The 20,989-nt window shown below is 35.8% G+C and overlaps 1 protein-coding gene across 5 annotated transcripts; it reads left to right on the forward strand.

Annotated features, from left to right (window-relative positions):
• The first annotated feature begins 5,283 nt into the window (after window positions 1–5,283).
• Window positions 5,284–10,300, forward strand: LOC137734022 (trehalose-phosphate phosphatase A). 5 transcript variants are annotated; one of them, XM_088696811.1, is made up of 13 exons: window positions 5,502–5,821; window positions 6,101–6,166; window positions 6,994–7,034; window positions 7,691–8,075; window positions 8,172–8,312; window positions 8,396–8,467; window positions 8,595–8,720; window positions 8,817–8,873; window positions 8,991–9,092; window positions 9,257–9,334; window positions 9,434–9,503; window positions 9,600–9,670; window positions 9,759–10,300. In XM_088696811.1, the coding sequence occupies exons 4-13, from the start codon at window positions 7,779–7,781 to the stop codon at window positions 9,903–9,905; spliced, it is 1,161 nt and encodes a 386-aa protein (XP_088552937.1). In that variant the 5' UTR covers window positions 5,502–5,821; window positions 6,101–6,166; window positions 6,994–7,034; window positions 7,691–7,778; the 3' UTR covers window positions 9,906–10,300. The 5 variants fall into 5 exon arrangements, with proteins under 5 accessions (XP_068329365.1, XP_088552937.1, XP_088552936.1 ...); XM_068473264.2 differs by lacking the exon at window positions 6,994–7,034 and having other exon boundaries at window positions 5,284–5,821; XM_088696810.1 differs by having other exon boundaries at window positions 5,516–5,821; window positions 8,595–8,873.
• The last annotated feature ends 10,689 nt before the right edge of the window (window positions 10,301–20,989 follow it).

Below are 20,989 nucleotides of genomic sequence, written 5' to 3' on the forward strand. Positions count from 1 at the left end.
TGTGCAATAATGCAAGTAAAGTGGCACTAAAAAATATAGGCTGGTATTATTTATACATTCATTTTTACTTTTTAGACATTTCTTTTAATTTTTAATTGTCGAATCGAATGATGAAGAAGATCAATAAATAAAAATTAACAAAAATATGTAAGAGGTAAAAAATAGTTTGAATAGAACTATCCAAAATATATTCTCTGTACGACTTATATAATGACAAGACATACCAGCTTTTGTCCTTGATACACAGAGAAACTATAAATTATTCAAGCTCTTTGTAACAAATAAACAACATTCATGCACCAAGGAAAAGTACATTTTAATCTAACGACTCAGGTTTTATTTTAGAAACAAAAATTTAAAAACAGACTCCTCAAGAGGGAATATCGTTGCTCACTCTTCTCAAGTGATGATGATACTTACTATCATATTTATTATTATTAAATAAGTATAAATGTTAAGATATGTGTAGTGACTAACTACAAAATAATAAGTAAAAATATCGTCAATGAAACAAATTTTAATTTTTGTGGCTGTAGAAAAATGATCGTGCATGCTTATAAAACAGCAAATAGATAAGAAAATATATATATGATCTGGAGTCAGACTTTTAACATCGCAACCGCACCGCACGGCGTTGAAAATAAGATTCCGTCTTTGCTTGGCTGAGAAGGCAAGTACCCCAACTGCCACTTGGGCCCTACCATGCCCTAATTCAAACATAAAACTACCTAATCACATACCGTCAAACCCCTCCAAAAGCCTACTCTCTCGATTTTTTCCCACGAACTGTTTTCCATTTTCCGGCGATCTACCTCGTAATAAGTAATTTCCTTTTTCCCTTTTTGGTTTCACCTGTCCCTGTCTTTGACTCGTTAAAATAAGCGGCATATATGTCGGCAGCTCGGACAGGGACCCCGCCGGATCGCCCCACACGTGTGCCCAAGTTCTTCTTGGATTCATATTTCAGTTTTGATATCATCCCTGGATCTCTACATCTCAGGTCTTGTTTCTTTTCTGTGCGGAAAATTGGTGAAATTTTAGGAGATGAGACTACCATATGGTTGAGAGAAAGATTGTTCAGATGAGTCAATCATGTCGTTCATAAGCGTTTGTCAATTCTCACAAGGTTGTCGAAAACGTATTGGTTTTACTCGTTTTATTGGGGTTCACTTGTTGCAAGAACTATCGTAGTTAGACGACTGTAGTTAATGTTTTCTGATGCTTTGCTATATTGTAGTTCATATGTGATTAAAACATTATAAATTTATTTTCCTTGGACTCCATAGTCCATACCATTTTCTTGAGCAAATGTACAATTTTTCTATCAATTTTTTTAGTAATTAATATGGAATAAAAACTACCAAAATAACATCTCAAAAGGATGAGCTAACTATTTTTAATATGTTGAGAGTTGTCAGTTGTTTAAATAATTTGTCTTTTTTAACCAATTAATTTTACGTTAGATATTCACATTCTAAAAGAGTTTTAAAATTAAAACTTGCTATTTTGAGCTAACTACATTTAATGGTTTTTCCATTCCGCTAAGCCGATAGATAAATATCATTACTCATTCGTTGAGATTAATAGTTGACGCTCGAATGTTCTTTCATCAAATCTTTTAGTTTGTACCCTTAACTAAGCTAATAACGTGACTTATAGACTTGTTCATACATACTTCTTTTAGTAATAAAATGGCATTTACAAGGACATATTTTCTTTTTCATTCAATCTTAAATTTTTTAGTACATTGATATTTTTACACTAAGAGGAGGGAAAGTTCGGCAAAGCCACATAATGGGCAGCTTAATTTGGTATAGAATTTGTCATCTACGAGATTGGAACGTAAGACCTTTCACATTCAAGTTAAGAGAAATATCGCTAGACCATAGTACTGAATGATTTATTTAACCTGCAATTAAAGAGAGAATAATATGGATTATTTCTTGCCCACAGACTACAGGCCAATCAAGTGGTACTAAGTCGATGGAAATAGGCAAAACCTACGGCCGTTTAAAGCGCAAAAAGGGCACATTTTTCTCTCCTTCTCTAACGCACATGGAGATGCGCGTCAAGGCTGTGTCGTTTTTGCCACGGACATCACCCACGTCTTTCCCACGCACTGGGTCCATCAGCTGCCACGCAGTTCCATCGTGTGGCGACAAAGACACATGGGTCCCGATCCCTCCCTCTCATCGCCACGTGGGACCAACCCTCTTTTGGGTTTTATCGTCAACACCGCCACCGACGACCACCAACTTGGTGCTGAAAGCGACGACACGTCCAGCACTTACTTGGTGGGCCCCGCTCCACAACGTGGCCATGTCAGCTCCTACTCGACACAAGTGTCGTCACGCGCTTTTCCCCGCCAAACTCCTGCCGTACGTGTCCCGCCTTGGATCCTCTGGGCCCCACTAAAACACCTTCCTTTTTAATTATAATATTAATTTGACGTTTTAACTGAGAAATATGATTTTAAATCAAACAGAGCCTTCAATATCGAATATTTGTCAAATCAACCTTTAATCTTTGGACACCTAGCCACTGGTAAAGAGACCAATCAACCGTTTAGCAGTTACAGTTCGTTTGAAAATATTTTTAAAATGATTAAAATGTTTTTAAAATCAAGCTTTAATAATAATAAAAAAAAAACTTTAACGAAAAGTTTTAAGTACTGTTTATTTGAATGAAAAACTATATTTTTACATTAAAAAGTCAATTCTGATACTATTCATTTTATCCTTTATTTTATCGTTATTGTTAAAACTCAAAATTTTTAAACCTTTTTCATTAGTTTCTCTTAAAAAAAACCTTCAAATATTTTCGTAATTAAAAAACGTTTTTAATTATTTTAAAAGTACGTCAAAACTAGCCCTTAAACTAAGTTTCTCGCTTTCCCTACTTCCCCCCTTCCATGCTTCGGCTGCATGCAACTGCTCCTTCTGTTTCACAACCCTAACCCACTTTTCCTCTCTATTGCAACTCAGAGAAGAAGAAGAATATGAGTCGTCCGTTCAAGCCTTCTGATTAATTTTTTCTGTAGCCATGGAACAAAACACCATCGACCGATTCCAACCCAGCTAAGGCCTACAACCACCCACCACCGTCAACGGCAACTCTCCTTCCCGTCCTCACCGCCAGCATCGTCGACGCACGTCTTTTCTTCAATCTTCTGGTCGCTGACTTCAGTTCTAGTCCGAAACCTCAAAAAGCATTAATATTACAAAAATGTTACTTTTATCATATTTTTTTATACTTTTAATATTATTAAACTTATTATCGACTTAATGAACAATGGTAAACGAGAGAAATCGCTTTTAAGAAAATAAATAAATAAATAAACTAGAAAACTGGTTTCTATACCTCCAATTGTTTTCGCCTTACACGCATTTTTAACATTTGAATTAAAAAGTTCAAGGAAATTTTAAAAGACAAAACAAATAAAAGTGTGCAAAGAAGAAAAGACAGAGACTCAATATTCAAATAGAGTAAGCTAACAAAGTGTGACATCCCACATCGTCCAGGGGAGTGATCCTTATATGTATATTTCCATCCCTACCTAGCACGAGGTCTTTTGGGAGCTCACTGGCTTCGGGTTATGTAGGAACTCCGAAGTTAAGCGAGAAGGGGGCTAGAGCAATCCCATGATGGGTGACGCACTGGGAAGTTGTTCGTGAGTTCCCAAAGACAAAACCGTGAGGGAATGGCAAGCCCAATGCGGACAATATCGTGCTACGGTGGTGGAGCGGGCCCAGGAAGTGATCCGCCTCGGGCCGGGATGTGACACAAAGACATTACGTGGAGAAGCATGATAAAATTATTAGGGTGAACTGAAATTTTTTTTTTCCCAATTATCACTGAAATGCAAATTAGGTTTTTTTTCTTCGAAAAAATCAGTCTTTAAATGAATAAAAATTTGTTAATTACATTCTTGAAAAGATACGAATCTACTCTATTCAATTTTTCATTAATTTAAGTCACTTGATTTGCATGTGACACACTTTGAAAGATTAATAGTTTTACATAAGTTTAAGGTCCTTTTTTTTTTTCAAAAGAAATAGTGAACGGAATTAAATTTGGAGTGTAAATTAAATGTTAGATTCGTAACTTTTATGCAATGTTAAAGGCTTGTAGATGAGAAAATGACGATATTACCCACTAAAATGTCCTATGATTTTTTGTTTTTTAACAAGCAATATTAACTACAGTAAGGGGTGGGAGACTAGGCTAAGTCTTATAATAGATTAGCAATAATATGGTTCAAACTCACATTTGACAAGAATCAAACCTAAGACCTCTCACTTACAAGTGAAGAGGAATATCATTAGACTGTAGTACTAAATAGTATCATGTGACTTAAGGTGACAAAAAAATAGATAAAGTAATTTTGAATATAATCTATGTATTCCAAAGGAGAAGGCAAAAAATAGTGGGATTGTGAGTTGTTACGTTCATTAATTTTTAAAATATATTGTAGTAAAAAAAATAATATCTAAAATAAGTAAAATTAAAAAAATAAAATATTAAAAAAAACCAATTGCCACACGCCGCAAGAGGCTAATACAAACTACATATTAATGAACCTTCTCTTTTGTCAACCACAAGGGCGTGAAAAGACACCTTTGTCTTTCTAATTTCACAAAACAATTTTTTTTAAGCCTCACTAATTTTATCATCTCTAATTTAAAAAATGGAAAAAAAAAAAAAAAAAAACTCTCTCCCTCTTTCCCCACTCTCACTTTCTTCATTTTTCCTTCAATTTTAAAAATAAAAGTAAAAAAGTTCACACACACTTTGTTTGTGGGCATATACTAATGGTAAGATAAAATTAGCAATTTTAATGTGTTTAGAAATTATTTTATAAAAAAAAAAATTTTAAAATTAGGGCTTGTTTAGTATCCTATTTGAATTTTTTTATAATTTCTCAAAACATTTCTTAAGAATTTTTCTTGAAAACAATTTTCTTGAAAACTCAAAAACTTGTTTGGTATGCGATTTAAAAATTTTAAATCTTACAACTTAAACTGGATAAAAAGATCCAAAAAGAGGGGTCGAGAGAAAAAGATGAGAGAGGAGGAAAGAAAGTAAGAGATGATTGGAGGAAAGAAAAGAAGTAAGAGGATTGGAGGAGATAGAGAGGAAGAGGAGAGAGAAAGAACTAAGAGAATGAAGAGAATGGATTGGACGAGAGATGAAAAAGTAAAAAAAAAAAAAAAAAAAAAAAAAAAAAAAAAAAAAAAAAAAAAAAAGGAGAAAGAAGAAAAGACAGATAGATTTGGAGCAAGAGAGGAGGAGAGAGAGAAAAGAAAATAGTGAATTATATTTTTGAGTTAGTCTTGAGTTTAATTTTTGAAAATAGTCTAACCAAATAAATTTTTAAGACTTAAAACTTAAAAATTATTTTTGAATTTAAAAAGTTAAATTCAAGTAGAGTACGTTCTTAATTTTCACTGAGATGGTATGTAATTCACGAATTATATAGCAATTCAGCCAAATTATTATATAACCAGATAGTCTAGAAGACTAGAATGCTGCCCGTACACGCGTCAAACCGCGGTGGAGTTTGTAGGTTGGGGAGGGGTTTTGCCGGGTTGGATTGGGGAGCACGTTTCTCGTCCAACCCGAAACTCTCTATAAATTCCGAAACTCTAAAATTCAGGGCTTTCTTTCATCTCTCTCGTCCGCTCATTTGCCGATTTTATACGTTTCTTTATTTGCCCCTTTTTTATTTTACCTAATTGGCCGCTTCCTTCGCGATTCTCCGCCATAGCTTTTTTCCCTATTATTTCCGATTTTCTGCGCAGCCAGTTTCTTGCGGATTAAGGTGAATATTTTACATTCGTTGTTAAAGCCTCTCCCTTTTCTCTGTCATCTGTTTGGCCGCCGAGAAAATAATATCACCCTTTTGTCTTTTTGCCGAGAAAATAACAGTGCCGTTTGTTTGAATTGAAGCGGCGGCTGCCGAAGAATGTTTCTTTCGTTTTTGTTTTCCCCTTTTGCTTTCCTCTGTTTTCTTGGCTGCTAAACAGAGCATTTCGGATTTTTCCATCCGCCTCACCGGTTTTTTTATCTGCTGCTGATTTTTGATAATTTGGTTTTGAAGGTTTCCTGCATCCGCCCCTGCATTTCGAAGACTGCTGGCGCTTCGGATCAAAATTTCTTCAACCTGGTACGTCGTCGTTTCGCCACTTCTTTTTTCTTCTTCTTCTTCTTCTTCTTCTTCTTCTTCTTCTTTCAGTTTCCCACCTAATGCTATTCGAAAATTCGAATTGCCGAGTGTATTTTTTGTTTCCTGGTTAAGAAAAATATAAACTTTTTAGCTCTAAACATGCGATTAGTTAATAAAGTTTTGATCTTTGGCACTGATGAGATTTGGGTTCTGTGAATAATTAAGATTTAAGAGTATAAATTGATATAATTATGGTTGTTTTCTTTCCTAATTAATTTTTTTTTTTCTAACTGCAAAAATAGATGATGTCATCATTGTCTCCTGGTAAGCTGTTTTCGGTTGAGCTGATGTCATATTGTTCTTTTGTTCTCATCCTTTGATTTTTCACTCCAATTTGTTAAATTTATTTTCTTTGCTTCAATGCAAATGATTGGTCAAATGTCGAAACCATGTCGTAATATGCAAAACCAAGATGGGGAAAATTAAAAACAAAAGAAAAGTCTTAGTCATTGAAGTCATTTATGCAAAATGCCAAAATCTTGACCTTAGACTTCAACCCTACTCTTGGGTTTGTCTCCGTTGAACTTTCCAGGATGCTGCAAGCGTTTGCCCGAGTCTTAGTTTATAAATCCCCCTCCATTCAAAAGTAAGAGCGAAAAGTATAGTCTTTTGCAACTTGTATTCTTTTTGAGGTGGTCGTACATTTTCTTGCATCCAAATCTGTCCATTTCATATGTTTTTGAAGATTCCATGTTTGTGTGTAGGCCCCTTTTTGTGGTTATATATATTCATCTAATATGTTTTCACCCCCCGGTGTGTGGACATAGGAGCTGTTAATGGTATGCAACTACCAGTCACATATTTTCGGGTGAGCTGTATGTCCAAACATTTGCATATCTTCCCTTGCAATATTTGTAGCCGGAGAATCTGTAGTGTTTTTGTATTCCTCTGCGTTTTGTGTAGATTAATTGTACGTTTTATCACAGTTGATTGCGTTTAAACATACGCATGCTTTTCTGAGTTATGTTTGGTGACTAACACGCTGATTTAACTCTCAAAGTTCACCACCATATGCTTATTCTGCGGAGTTAGAGGAGTGTTGTATTTGTGTAAATTTGCACAAGTAGTTTCGCAACCCCTGAGGTTCTAGTTTTTCCCTTTTAGCTATGGGCTGTGTATTCCCTCCTGTGTGCAAAACTTCATAGTGTGCTTCAATTTCGGAAACTAAGAAATTGGACCGAACACGTTGCTGCTACTTTCAAAAGAAATGGCATAATCGCAGCTAACGGATCATTGTTCTGTGTATATAAAAAATTTGGCATGTCCTTGTGTTTTTTGAAATTCTCTTGAAGGGGAAACACGTGCTTATTTTCAGTTAGCTTTTAGCATATATTGCCTGAAAGTGTGCTTCCTATATTCACAGAACCCTCCTCTTTGGAATATTCTATAATATCCAAAGCATAGAAGGCTAATGGAATTTTGTTTTGTCTAACTCGTGCAATGGTTGTTTTTCATTGATTACAGGGTCATCTGAAGAAGTTATAATAGATTTATACACTTGTTTATTTGTGATAACATTATTTCGTACGACGGGGCTACAAATCTGGATCCAATGGACCTGAAATCAAATCATGCTTCTCCCGTTCTTGCTGATCCTCCACCCTTGAGCAAGTCAAGACTTGGTGGCGTCCATACCAGCCTGTTACCATATTCAACTCCAGGAGCAGCTTTCCCTGGAGGTCTATACCTAACAATCCCTAGGAAAAAGAATGCATTACTTGATGACGTTCGCTCTAGCTCTTGGCTCGATGCCATGAAAGCTTCATCGCCTCCTCACAGAAAGATAACGAAGGATGTTAACAATGAGTCTGGGGCAACAGATGCTGATATATCTTATCACACATGGATGGTAACAATTATTCCCTTATGTTTTTTTTAACCTCCAATAGGCTTTGAATCTAAGTTATTTATGCAGTACTTAACATCTTTCTGTCTAATCTTGCAGGTCAAGTATCCATCCGCACTTACATCTTTTGAGCAAATCTCTAATTATGCCAAAGGCAAGAGAATAGCATTGTTTCTTGATTATGACGGGACTCTTTCACCAATTGTAGATAACCCTGACTGTGCCTTTATGTCTGATGCCGTAAGAACATCTTGATACTTGTATATTTTATGCAAAACTTAAAACGCTCTGCTTGCTCATCAAAGATATTTTAATCTTTTTAGATGCGTGCATCCGTAAGAAAGGTAGCAAAACATTTCCCAACAGCAATTATCAGTGGAAGAAGCCATGACAAGGTAATTGCTAGCCCGAGCCTTAAACATGAGCATGGCATACTCTTCGGCGATCATCTGTTTGTTTACATTTTTTACAATCTTTTCTGGTGCTTGCTGATTTTGATTGTTCTGTGTCCTATTCTATCAGGTATACGAGTTTGTAAAACTAAATGAACTCTATTATGCGGGTAGTCATGGGATGGACATAATGGCCCCGGTTATACAAAGTATAAACGATGACCAGAGAAACTGTTTTAAGTCAACTGACAAAAAGGTAATTGGCTGCAAGCTCTCGCCCTCTCATGCGCACAAAATAAATATGCGCGTATGTTCTGTTCTTTTAACATCTTTTGGTTTTTTGTACATTCAGGGTAAGGCGGTTAATTTGTTCCAGCCTGCAGCTGAATTTTTACCGACGATTAGAGAGGTTTGTAAATTTCTTCTCTGTTATGGTGTGCATCAATATAATAAACAAGATGTCCCTTCCTATCTTTTCTGTTACGAATGATGAGATAGTGTTCTGATTTTTTTTATGCTTGCCCAGGTATTTAAATTGCTCGTTGAAAGTACGAAAGACATTGAAGGAGCTATAGTTGAGGATAATAAGTTCTGTGTCTCTGTACATTACCGCAATGTAGATGAGAAGGTAGTCTCTTTGTTCGAGTACTAAATTTGATTTACTTTGAGTTGAAGATATTTTGTTTTTTCCGGCAGAGGGAATAAAAAACTAGGAGAGGATGGAGGAGCCTCTCTTTTGTTATGCAGTAAAATTTTCTTTTGCGTTTACTAATTAGACACTGTTGCCTTCAGAGTTGGCCTGCGGTTCTGCAATGTGTCCATGAAATTCTTAAAGATTACCCTCGTTTGCGCTTGACTCATGGGCGAAAGGTATTTTTAAAAGCCTAAATGCAAGCTCATCTACCTTAATTTTCTATCTTTGTGCTATGGTAATTATAATTCAATACATTCTGTTTTCTTCATTTGTAGGTTTTAGAGGTTCGACCTACAATAAACTGGGATAAAGGGAAGGCCGTCACGTTTTTACTCGAATCTCTTGGTGAGTATTTCTGCTCTCTCCTGCTGCTTTAAAGTGATCTTCAAGAATTCATCTAATTCCATCTTATACTCGCCCTACGATGAATTTTTGTATCAGGACTAAGTAATTGCGAAGATGTTCTTCCAATATATATTGGCGACGACCGCACAGATGAAGATGCATTCAAGGTAAAACTCGAAAATTTTGTTATCGTTTTGTTTTGACGGTCTTCTATAAAACCGATCAAATTGCTAACTTGATGGGGGACTGTTACAGGTCTTGAGGGAAGGAAACCAAGGTTACGGCATTTTAGTCTCGGCCGAGCCCAAGGACAGCAATGCATTTTACTCTCTCCGGGATCCCTCGGAGGTAATGGAGTTTCTTAAGTCACTGGTTATATGGAGGAAGTCAAGTGCTCTATAAAAATTACTGCATAAATAATTACATAGAAGACATAATCTTGACATGCTTGTACGACGAAAACAGGCTGGACGGACTGCTTTTTTTTAAGTTTTTTCTAGATAAATATACTCCAAGAGGTTTGGGGAAGCAGGCCGGCATGGAAGAACGCTTGCTGGTCTCTGTTCGTCGCTTCTTGCCGTTTTTTGGCCGTGAAAAGCTTTGTGCCTTAATTGTAAATGCCTTCGGTTAATTTATCTTCTGGTTTTACCAATTAAGGCGCCTTCATTTTTCTCTTTCTTTCGTTCTCAATGTATTAATTATTTCATTCCTTTTTATTTTACTCGATTCCTCTTGAATTTTGGATTTTGATTCTTTTAATTACATGAAATACATGCATCATGTTGTAATTTTCCTTCCTTTATGATAATGTGATATTCTGATAGAGATTTGAATTCAGGATTTAATGGGGCAGGCGCGTAGCTTAAAAGAAATAGAACAATAAAAATATAAGAATTATCACATGTTGAGTCCATTTAAGATGCGTTTGTTGCATCGGATTATCTTGGACTGGACTAGTTTCAGGGACTAAGTTGAACTGGCTTGGCTTGGACTAAGCAGGATAAGATTAGTAAAGTAAAATGTTTGGTGCAGTGTCAGACTAAAGTCTAGACTAAAATATTTTGCTATTTTTTATTCACTTTTACAATTTTTAATCTACTATTGCCATTTTTTTTTAAATTCATTCCAGCATCATCTAGTCATTCTTCTTACGATATTTTAATCCACTTTTGCCATTTTTATTGCATTCCATTATCCTCTGGTCTTCTTCTTCAATGGTACAACTACAAGCACTCCATCCAACACCATCTCTCTCTCTCAAAAGCTCAAATCACCCTTTTTTTTGTGAAAAAACCCATATCAAAATTCTTCATTTTTGCAGCCGAATTTAGAGAAATGCCAAGGATCTTGTGTCGGAGTTGGCGCCAAAGGTTGATTTGGGCAACTTGGTTGATCTGGGTTTTGAATTGGGTTTTTGCAATTAATTTGAGCATTTTGGATGCTAATTAAGGATGGACAAAATACCCGCAGTTATGGGTAACCGTGATTACGCGCTCGTTTAAACTTCACGGTTATGGTTATGGCTAACTATATAGATAAATAGACGGTTATGGGTACAACTGTTTACCCGTGAAATTTAAATGAGTGGTTATGGGTATTAATCGTGGTTATAAACGGATAACCGTTTATCCATTTATTTTATATATGTAAAATTAACACTGTTGATGCACAAAATCAACGAGGATTTTGGTACAACAGAAAGTGTCAAGTTTGTGACCTTCCCTCGGTTGCTCCGGTCACATAATGATGATGATGTGTAAAGAGGTAGAGATAGGGAAGCAAACACAAGATGTACGTGGTTTGCCCAAAGTCTGGCTACGTCCACGAAGTAGAGGAGTTCTCATTAATAGTGAAGGGTTTACACAAATACGTAAGTTTAAGCATAATTATCATTAGTGGGTTCTAACGATTAGTTTAAGTACAATAATGACATTAGCCCCTCATTGTAGGAGAATGGTCTTCTTTTATAGTTGAGGAGAGTCTCCAGCTTTTGTTCGCGACCAATGTGAGACTCTATGAGCCTTATTCTGATGTTGACATGTGTCGTGCTGTGATTGGCCTCCTGGTTGGAGGGAAACTCTTGTGCTTCGGCAAGGGTGTCTCAGCATGAACCCCTCAATAGGTCCTTGAAGGTATGACGTTGACTGGTGCTCGGTATTTTCGGGATTGGTCAAGTATGGTACAAACAAACACAAACCATGTTCTCTATTGAACAAAACTTAGATCAATGCTATTAACCATAGTGCATGGTTTATATAACTAATTATAATATAATGTAGCTCATTATATATATTATGTTAATACTTTACATTATGGGTTAAATAACCCAAGAATACTGTCTTCTAAATAGTTTTCGTAACCCAAGAATACTTAGCAATTATTATTTTACCTTCATTGGTAACAATTAAAAATATTGTCCGTAAACTATTATTTCAATTATTGGAATGGTATAAGGACTTAAAAAATTAAAATACGGAAATGTATGATGAATGTACCTATAACGGTGTTTAATTGTAAAAAAAAAAATTTATGACATTTTTTTTTTTAAAAAATTTTCAAGTTGTTAAAAACCATGTAGATGGTGAAAAATGGGTAATGGTTAAAAAAGAAAAGATAAACGGGTTAAAAAGGGTAAATGGGTATACAAGTATTAAACGATTACAATTAAATGAGTATGTGGTTATGGGTATGGTTAACCGTTTATAAACGGTTATGGGTATAGGTATAACCGTTTAAGCAATTACCCAATGGGTAAACGGTTATGCGGGTATGAGTATAAAAGGTTATGGGTAAATAACTGCGATTACCTTCCTGCCATAACCGTTGCCCATCCCTAATGCTGATATCGAAGCTTCTAGGGACAACTCGCATGAATTTATGAGGTAATCGATGATGAAAATTTGTTGGCTTTCTGGGATTTTTGAGGTCCTTGGTCGGTTAAAGCATTTTAGATGCTGCTAGCATCTTTGAGATGTAGATTCATGTGCGTTGGTGTTGGGTTGGTTTTCTGGGCATCTTTGAGAGATGCATGTTTGTTTAAGAGGAGGTGCGAAGCAGACAATAGATGAGGGCAAGCAGTCCTAGCTAGTCCGCCACTTTTCAGGGGCTTTCGCTAAGACCTCTCAGTGAAACATTTAGTCCGAACATGTGAGACTTAGTCTCATTAAAGTGAGTCCTGGTGCAGAACAAAACACAGACTAACATTCTTAGCTAAGCCAAGCCAGTCCAGTGAAACTTAGGAAAACCAAACAAACACACCCTTAAAGTTTCTAGCATGCTCCACAGTCCACCATATTTAAATTAAAAGAAATGTGTAGTCATAAAAAAAAGTGACATAATTAATCATGAAGATTGCCAAATCAGGGCCAGCACTTGAAGATAAGAAGCATGGGTTCCAAGAAGATTGCCAAATCAGGCTCAGCACTTGAAGACATGAAGCATGGATTTTTATTAGTAATTTATTATCCACTTGATTTTTTTTTTTTTTTTTGGAAACTATTATCCACTTGATTTAAGCACGTTGGAAGTTGATGGAAGAATTGTGCTTGAAACTTTTCTTACGTTTCACATGTTTGTGTCCATACGGTGATTGTGTGGCCTCACTGATTGCGATGACTTTCGGTGCTAGTATATTGCGTTTATTGTCTTTATGACAATTCTGTTTCGAGACTCTTAGTTCTAGTGGTATAGTCTGTGTGGTAGTCATAGATTTAATTAATCATTTGTGTTTTGTGCGAATTATCTCTATATCAAAAAATTGATCATTGGAGAATATGTACCCATTTGACACTTCTTGTAATTGGTGGTTGTTAGTAACGAAACACTCTCTTCTGTTGAAAAAACAAAAAAGGGAGGATCAAACTAGCATAACATGTTTGACATATATCTAGTATTTGCTTGGCAACTAATAATTTGGTTTCTCAAATCTCTCTCTGTTTGGGAATACAAGGTAGAATGTGGGTCGGTTTCATCTTTTCTTTCCTATGGGATCCTAGGTTCTCTTACAATAAGCAAACTCAATGTAGTTAAGTTATTAATTAGATGGAAGCCATTCATGATCACTCCACCAATGAGAAAACCTTTGGTAGGGCATATTTAGTATGGCAACTCTCACACTAGGTAGGATTAGTGTGAGATCAAGCGGAACTAAAACACATAGAATTTTATATTTTTGTAAGAAGTGTCCAATAGACAACGTGATCAGAGAGACCCATACCCAAGTTTTCCTCCTTCACTAAGTACAACTTATGCAGGATTCGACATAGTTTAAGGCAATTAAGAAAGTTGACACACCCCGACCCAGAATGTCCACTAGGACCTCAAATCGAGCTGTGTTGGCCGACACCTGGAAGGTGACGAAGCCATAAAATGTGATAGTGTATAAAAAGTGAATAAATTTGAATCTAAAAGTGTCTAAATACCAGAGTGAGCTACGAGTGGGAGCGAACCCATTTCACACGCGATGTCAGAGCATAAGTAAGGTACAGTAGTGTGGGTAAGAATCATACCCTTAAATGTAGCCACCAATACTAAGATTAGCCATACATCCTTGTTGATACTAACTCAGCAGTTAAAACCTGAAGGGGTACAAAATAGAAAGTGTGAGTATAAAACCAAGCTTCTCAAAACTATTACCTTTCTAACAGTAATAACCCTTCACTGTAAATCCCTTATCGTTTTCTATAGAACAGTACTACATATATATATATATATATATCAACATATCCACCCACGCTAATAAAAAAAATGGCCAAAACCACGGTATGCCATGTCCATAGACTCTATAATGCATCAAGTAGGCCAAATGAACTTAATCAATATAAAATGATACATAAGCCAGAATCACCTAACGTGACCTGTACGATTGTACTCATATCTCATCAAGCATCCCTGCACACAAGTCAGAACCACCTCTAATGGTCTGTACGACAAGACTGGGTGTAAATAAGTATGCTCAAGTGCTACGATCACGTGAAGACTGGACGAATAATCGCGGGTCACCTACGAGTCGGAACCACCTATAGTGGTCTGTACGACAGGCCTGTGCACCTACCTTGAGTCCAATGTGAGCGTAAGGTGCGGGAGGTGAACATCACGTGAATGACTGTGCCCAACTCTGGGCGGGAGCACTAACACCGGGGGTGCATGTTATGAGCTCTCTATGCATCTTAATATAACATGTACAACTCATGGCAACCAGTACGACAGTATCAGAGTTGCCTAACACATAAATGTAGTCATGTTATAACTCCATTGATTCAACTAATACCATAAACTCACCTGAACTTACCTGGGTGTCCTGCGTTCACCTTTGCACTTGAAAGCATTCCCAATAATTATGTGCAAGTAATATACATATGGATATACCATGATGCAATCTAATACTCAACCATGTCGTAGCATTTTCAATTATATACAATACGGTGTGAAATGTACAATCAATAATGCCCTACTCCCGAACTACTTATTTTCAGGGATAATTATCCATGACAACCCAATTAACACTAATTTAACTAACTAATTCACAAAACTAAAACTTGCCTTTACCAATTTCCTTCGCATTGCTCAATTTCCCAAATAAGGCTTTTGTTTCAAATACATTATGGCTGCATCTAACGTCTCGTTAGACTGCCTACGTACCCTAAACAGGGATCAAGCCATTCGTAGTTTATATTAGTACTTTAAGCATTCACAATAATTATATGAAGGTAATATACCTAATCAATTTAAAAGTGTCGATAGAACTCTCAATAATATGTACGATAAAAAGGAAAAGATCCACTCACCTGAAGTCCACGCTATGATTCTCTAGCGCACGCATCGAGACGTCATGAATGATTGGTGCTTGTGACCAATTATCGAATCACATCTCAGAACTCTTATCAGTAGAATACGTAATTTACATAAAACACAACCTCAAGGGCATTCTAAAATAGTTTGAGACCCATTGACTACAAGTCAACAGTCGATCAAAGATCGACGATAGGGTCTACAACCCTGTATAACTCGACCCGAAAGATCCGCATATCAGATTTCCAATCCGCAACCCCCAACGATCCACACTATGTTTCTAGAATAACATATTAAATTTTCATTACGATCCAACGGTTGGATCTCCGCCATTTGCCCAAAACCAAGTGGACGTGAACATTTATTTTACTAACTTACAAATTCAATTCGGGAAGATACGTAAGTCGGATTCCCGATCCATAAATTCCTATAATCTTTAAATATTACGTATTATAATTTATCCAAGTTTGGTGACGATCCAACGGTCGGATCGTCGATTCACATTTTCATCAAGTAACGTATCGTAACGAATTTAGGTTCCAACGATCAACCTATGTCATTCAAATAACAAAACTGAATTAAAGACATTAAACATAGCCTAAAAATAGCATTGGCGGCCCACTGGCCACCCGCCGCCGCATGCGCCGCCGCGGGTGGCGGTCGGCCGCCCGACTCGCCGGAAAATCCAACTATTTCCAAAAATTCTCAAACTTCACAGAAATGGAGATCTCAGTGAGTGGAGCAACTTTCATACCTGCCACGAAGTCCAAAAGTGGACGGAAGATGGTCAATTTTTCCCACAAAGTCGGCGGATGCCTAAAACTTCCCGATGTCGATTCGTCTTCTACAGTGGTCCAACGGGGTCAAAGTTGGTTGGGTTTTTCTCCTGGCATGATGGGCTACAAAGCCCAAGTGGTGGCATCGGCCATCACTTTGCCGATTTTCCTGAAAATCAAAAAGAGTGGCCGGAGCACCGTTGATTTTCGTCGACTTTCGTGGCCTCAAACCGCCACACTCCATGATTAATCAAGGTGGTTCTTGGGTGGGTTTTGTAGAGAGGAATGAGAGCTTTAAGATGGTGGTGGTGGCATCGAAAAACTCCACCGGAGTTGGCCGGAATCGGCCTTAGAAAATAGGAGTTTGTGGTGGGTGTGGGTGGACGGGAAGGCTACTTCCCTTCTTTTTTTTTTTCTTTCTTTCTTTCTTTCCTCATTTCTGATTTGGCTTCACCCCACAAAGTGGGGATTTAATTTAATTAAAACTAAACCTTGAATAATCAATTTCGAACGTCCGTAACTACCGTTATAATCCGGACTCGCAAACGACTTTCGCCTATATGTTCGTACCAACGAGTACTACGAGGATATACTAAAAGAATAAGTCCCACATCTCTCAAGTCGATGGTCAACGGAAGTCAAAGTCCTGGGCAATTTCGTAAATTCACGCTTTTAAAATAAAATAAAAACGTAAAATTTGGAACGGGTTGTCACAAAATGATTAAGTACTATATTAATATAATTGACAGATCTTGACTGGATTTTTTATGATAGGTGAAGAATCTTAATAGCAAGTCATAGATTTCATTTGAACCTACCATTCCTTCATTCCTTCATTCAGAGTCTTGGTCAACAATTCCATAAATTAAACTAAGACTGATCTGAATGTTAGGTAATGCCACTTTAATCATGTGAGATTTGGAGCAATAGTGTGGCGTTGGTTTTAGTTGAAGTAACACATCAAGATCGGATGTTACATATTAGATACTGCATTGACAGCGAGGTTTAAAGCAAATTATTAGACATATCCACATTCTTCCCATGTTCCGTTTGTACTATTCCATGTTGCTTATCGGGAACTTTTCAGCATGTCGAAAATATGACTGAGTACATTTAATGCCATAATACAATTGGTTAAAAAAAAATCAAAATTTTTGACCAAGTGTATTATTACACTTGCAATAATAATGTATCGTGTTTCCGAGACACTATAAAATCCCTCGCTCCTTGTGGGTCGATGTTGTTGTTTTCCATGCATATGCATGCACATACCCACCGTTTTCCATATATAAAATGCATATGCATTACTTGAGGTACAACCTCTCGTTCATTGTAGATATAGATGCCGTTGTTTTCCATGCATATGCATACACGTACCCAACGTTAATTACAATAATAATCAAACATCCTTTTTTTTTTTTCTATTTTTTTTTTTTGGTAATGTCCCCGGCGCTCATTTGTAAATCCAAAACTTTGCGCTCACGTCATTTCCTCATCGTCATCAACGTAGCTGCACTGTGAACTTAGTTCTTTCGAAAACACATGAAGAAAAATAAAAACTCTTGACCAAAAAAGAAATTGAAAACTTATAAATATATTGTTGCTAAAACGATTGACTAACAACAAAAGCAGTCAGCAAACTAAGAAAATCATGGTACATTGGAAGCTATGTTCTCCAATACGATTAAGTGCATTTTTTTAAAGAGCGATTATTTAATGATCCTTTTTGTACAACAATTCAACATCATAATTTATAGGGTGTGTGAATTCACACACCTTTTTTTTTAGATCTCACACACTCTTATTAATTTTTATCTATCAATTTTATTCTTTTTATTTGATCCGACAATCTAAAATTGAGAGGGGTCTATGAGAGGTAAAAGTGTATGTGGATAGCACCACCCAATTTATACGTGTTGGAGAATAAGATTATATATCGACATATGACAAAATAATATCAATTAATATACTGGAGTGTCTGTATTCCTAATATCACCGAGGTTTTTTTGTACCCAACATCTAATAAAATGTGATTAAGTTGGGAACAATATCGGTAATATTAATAGTAAACCGTTCTTGTACAATTTATCAATATACTAATGATATTGCAACTTTCAATTACTTATAAAATTTATCAATATACTAATGATATTCCAACTTTCAATTACTTTTCTACTTGTATGAAAATATTGATATTATTATATTCCAATCCTTGACGGGGCTAATAGTTTTGAATAATGGGATCATCATATCAACCAACTCATGTCAACATACCAAAAACTTATGCTAATATATGTCGACAGTTACTATTATTTTGTAGAGACTTGTTGAGGGTAGATGCATGATATTATAGAGTAATGTTGAAGACTGCCAAGACTTGTAAACTAAGGTATTTCATCGAGCGCATGATGAGCACAATAGAGTCGCACACAATAAGAGAAACAAAAAAAAGCAAATATGATAAAAGAAAATAGAAAAAGTAGGACAGAAAGATTGTGATTAAGTTTGTCTTAATTATTTATAAAAGTGAAAACATGAACAAATATACATTGTGATTTTTGAGGTTGTAGCTTAATTTCCCGATACCGCCCAAAAAAAAATTCCGAATTTTACCTCAAATCGACGGGTTTAGTTTTCTTCCCTTCATCTCACTTTGTGAATAAAGTCCCTTATCTTCCCATGCACCTCTAACCATCCCCTTCAAATCACACCACATTACACATGAATCACATGATATAACATGATCTGTTATCAAGTATTTGTTTTTTTGGCATTTCATGATTTATATTTATCACGGATGCGGAGGGTGTTGTGTGATATTCTGGTAGCCACGTTTTGACGTGGACCCTTTGACAAGACCTTTTTTAATTGTAGCAGACAACTGTCTCTCATTATCGTTTCGAGTTTTCTTTCTTTTATTCATCCATTTTTCTATTTACATTTAGCATGGTACCAAAAATTTCAATAGTAGGAAATTTTTTTATTGATAATAAAAAGAAAGTTACAAGTAATCAAATGGGACATAAATCTTATATCTCACAATTTTTTTTATATTTAATTATAAAGTCGTCGCTCATGTTATGAAATGGCAATGACATAGCACTTGCTTTTTGAATTGAAATTTCATAAAATTATAGGGTACCATTTTGCTTAATTATAACAAATGACACGCAATTTTCTCTTGAATACTCAAATAGGAGGGAAAAAGAAAACATTTTCCTATCAAACTTACGTCGCATTAAGATTCAAACCAACTAATCTTAACTAATGTGGCATTTAGCTTCCTAATTTGACTTTGAGATCTTCCCAGTTACCACTTTAAAATTCATGTAATATGCTACAACATTAATAGCAAAGTTCCCCATAAAATAGGTAAAAAAAAACTGGTGAATTGCTTCTTAAAGTATGAAGTATTAAAGAGTAATGTTACATAAACCAAATTTGCGAATCATGCAATGCGTCACAAATACAAAATAAGCACATTAATCGACGTTTAAGTAATAATTCAATCATCAACAACCACGTTATATAGTTTAAAAATTTTAATTTAAATAATTGATCTCTCTAGCATTTCCCAATATTAAATATATAGACATCATTAGATCGTATGAAATTGGAAGTGCAAGAATGAGGCAAACAATCAAGTTTTACCTACTTGGTCTTGCCCACACCATGTCATGTGCTCCATCTGCACGTCTCATTGCAAAACGATCGTCTCAATTTCTTGTCGTATTTTTAAATATACGAAACCACGTTAGAGACTTTCGAGTTTGACACCTTCACAATCAAAGACTAAAAATAATGTTAAAAAGAATACGTACAATTTTCATCCTTGATTTTTATTGTCCATATCATTAAAGATTAAAAGTCATATCCGATTTGTATTATGATTCCCAAGAGTGTTACTATTTGAGCTATATTTTCCGACCACATTGAAGGAAAACAATGAAAAAAGTTAAAACAACTTATCAGAGTTTTTATCTTATTCAAGGAGTCGAGCTTAGTAGTGTAGGCTTGTAACTAAGCAAAATATTAAGGTGATTAGTAATAGTGAAGTCCGAGTCAGGTGGGTAAACTGTAAACATGTTTTGAAATTTGTTCACAAACCACTGTACAAGGTGTGAGGTTGTAGTAACCACACCCTATGCTCATGAACAAAGTTGAAAATTTTCTTTAGTGGGGGCGAACTTAACCTCTAGTTATGGAGAAAAAAATTCATCATAAGAAAATATCCTCCATACTTTCATTGCATTTTCTTTTTTTCTCAAACTTCATTAAGCCACAACCTGTAGGAATTGTTTTACAATAACGGGCTATCTAAGAATATAAACAAAAAGTAGTAAAATTATGATATATTCAAGCTACATATGTCGTTTTATTTATACTCATTAATATGATCAATATGTCATTTGCACCTTCTATAATACCGTATTTCTTTTTCCCTCACAAAACTCCACTGGGGTTGCTGCCCCCGTTAAACCATAGCCGTCTCCGTCCGTACATTTGCTGCTCGGGTTAGTAAGGCACGGCATTCTCTACCGGTGGGTGGCAAACTAACTATCTTATTGAAGATAAAAAAAATTAACTAATAAAAAGTTGAAGGGAGATATGGAAGCCCAACTAATCAGTTTAATTTTCATATGCCCAGCTAATTTATCGAGTCCACATTATTTCATTGCATAACTTTTCAATCTATCGATATTAAAACAAAATTAATTCCTTTAATTCTTCCCTTTAGTAAACCCTAGACCATCTTTCCACACACTAGGACACGAATCCTCGTCCAAACACACTATGTACCAGATGGTCTCTATATAAAGAATTTTTTCAGTGTGCTGAAAATAAAGAGTTGAAATATAAATACTCGAATGAGGATCATTTCCGGATCCTCTTTATGAGGATCTCGAGAATCCTTAAATC

The sequence above is a fragment of the Pyrus communis genome, chromosome 7 (genome assembly GCF_041283825.1).
Source record: "Pyrus communis isolate YQ-2024b chromosome 7, ASM4128382v1, whole genome shotgun sequence".
Lineage (NCBI taxonomy): Eukaryota > Viridiplantae > Streptophyta > Magnoliopsida > Rosales > Rosaceae > Pyrus > Pyrus communis.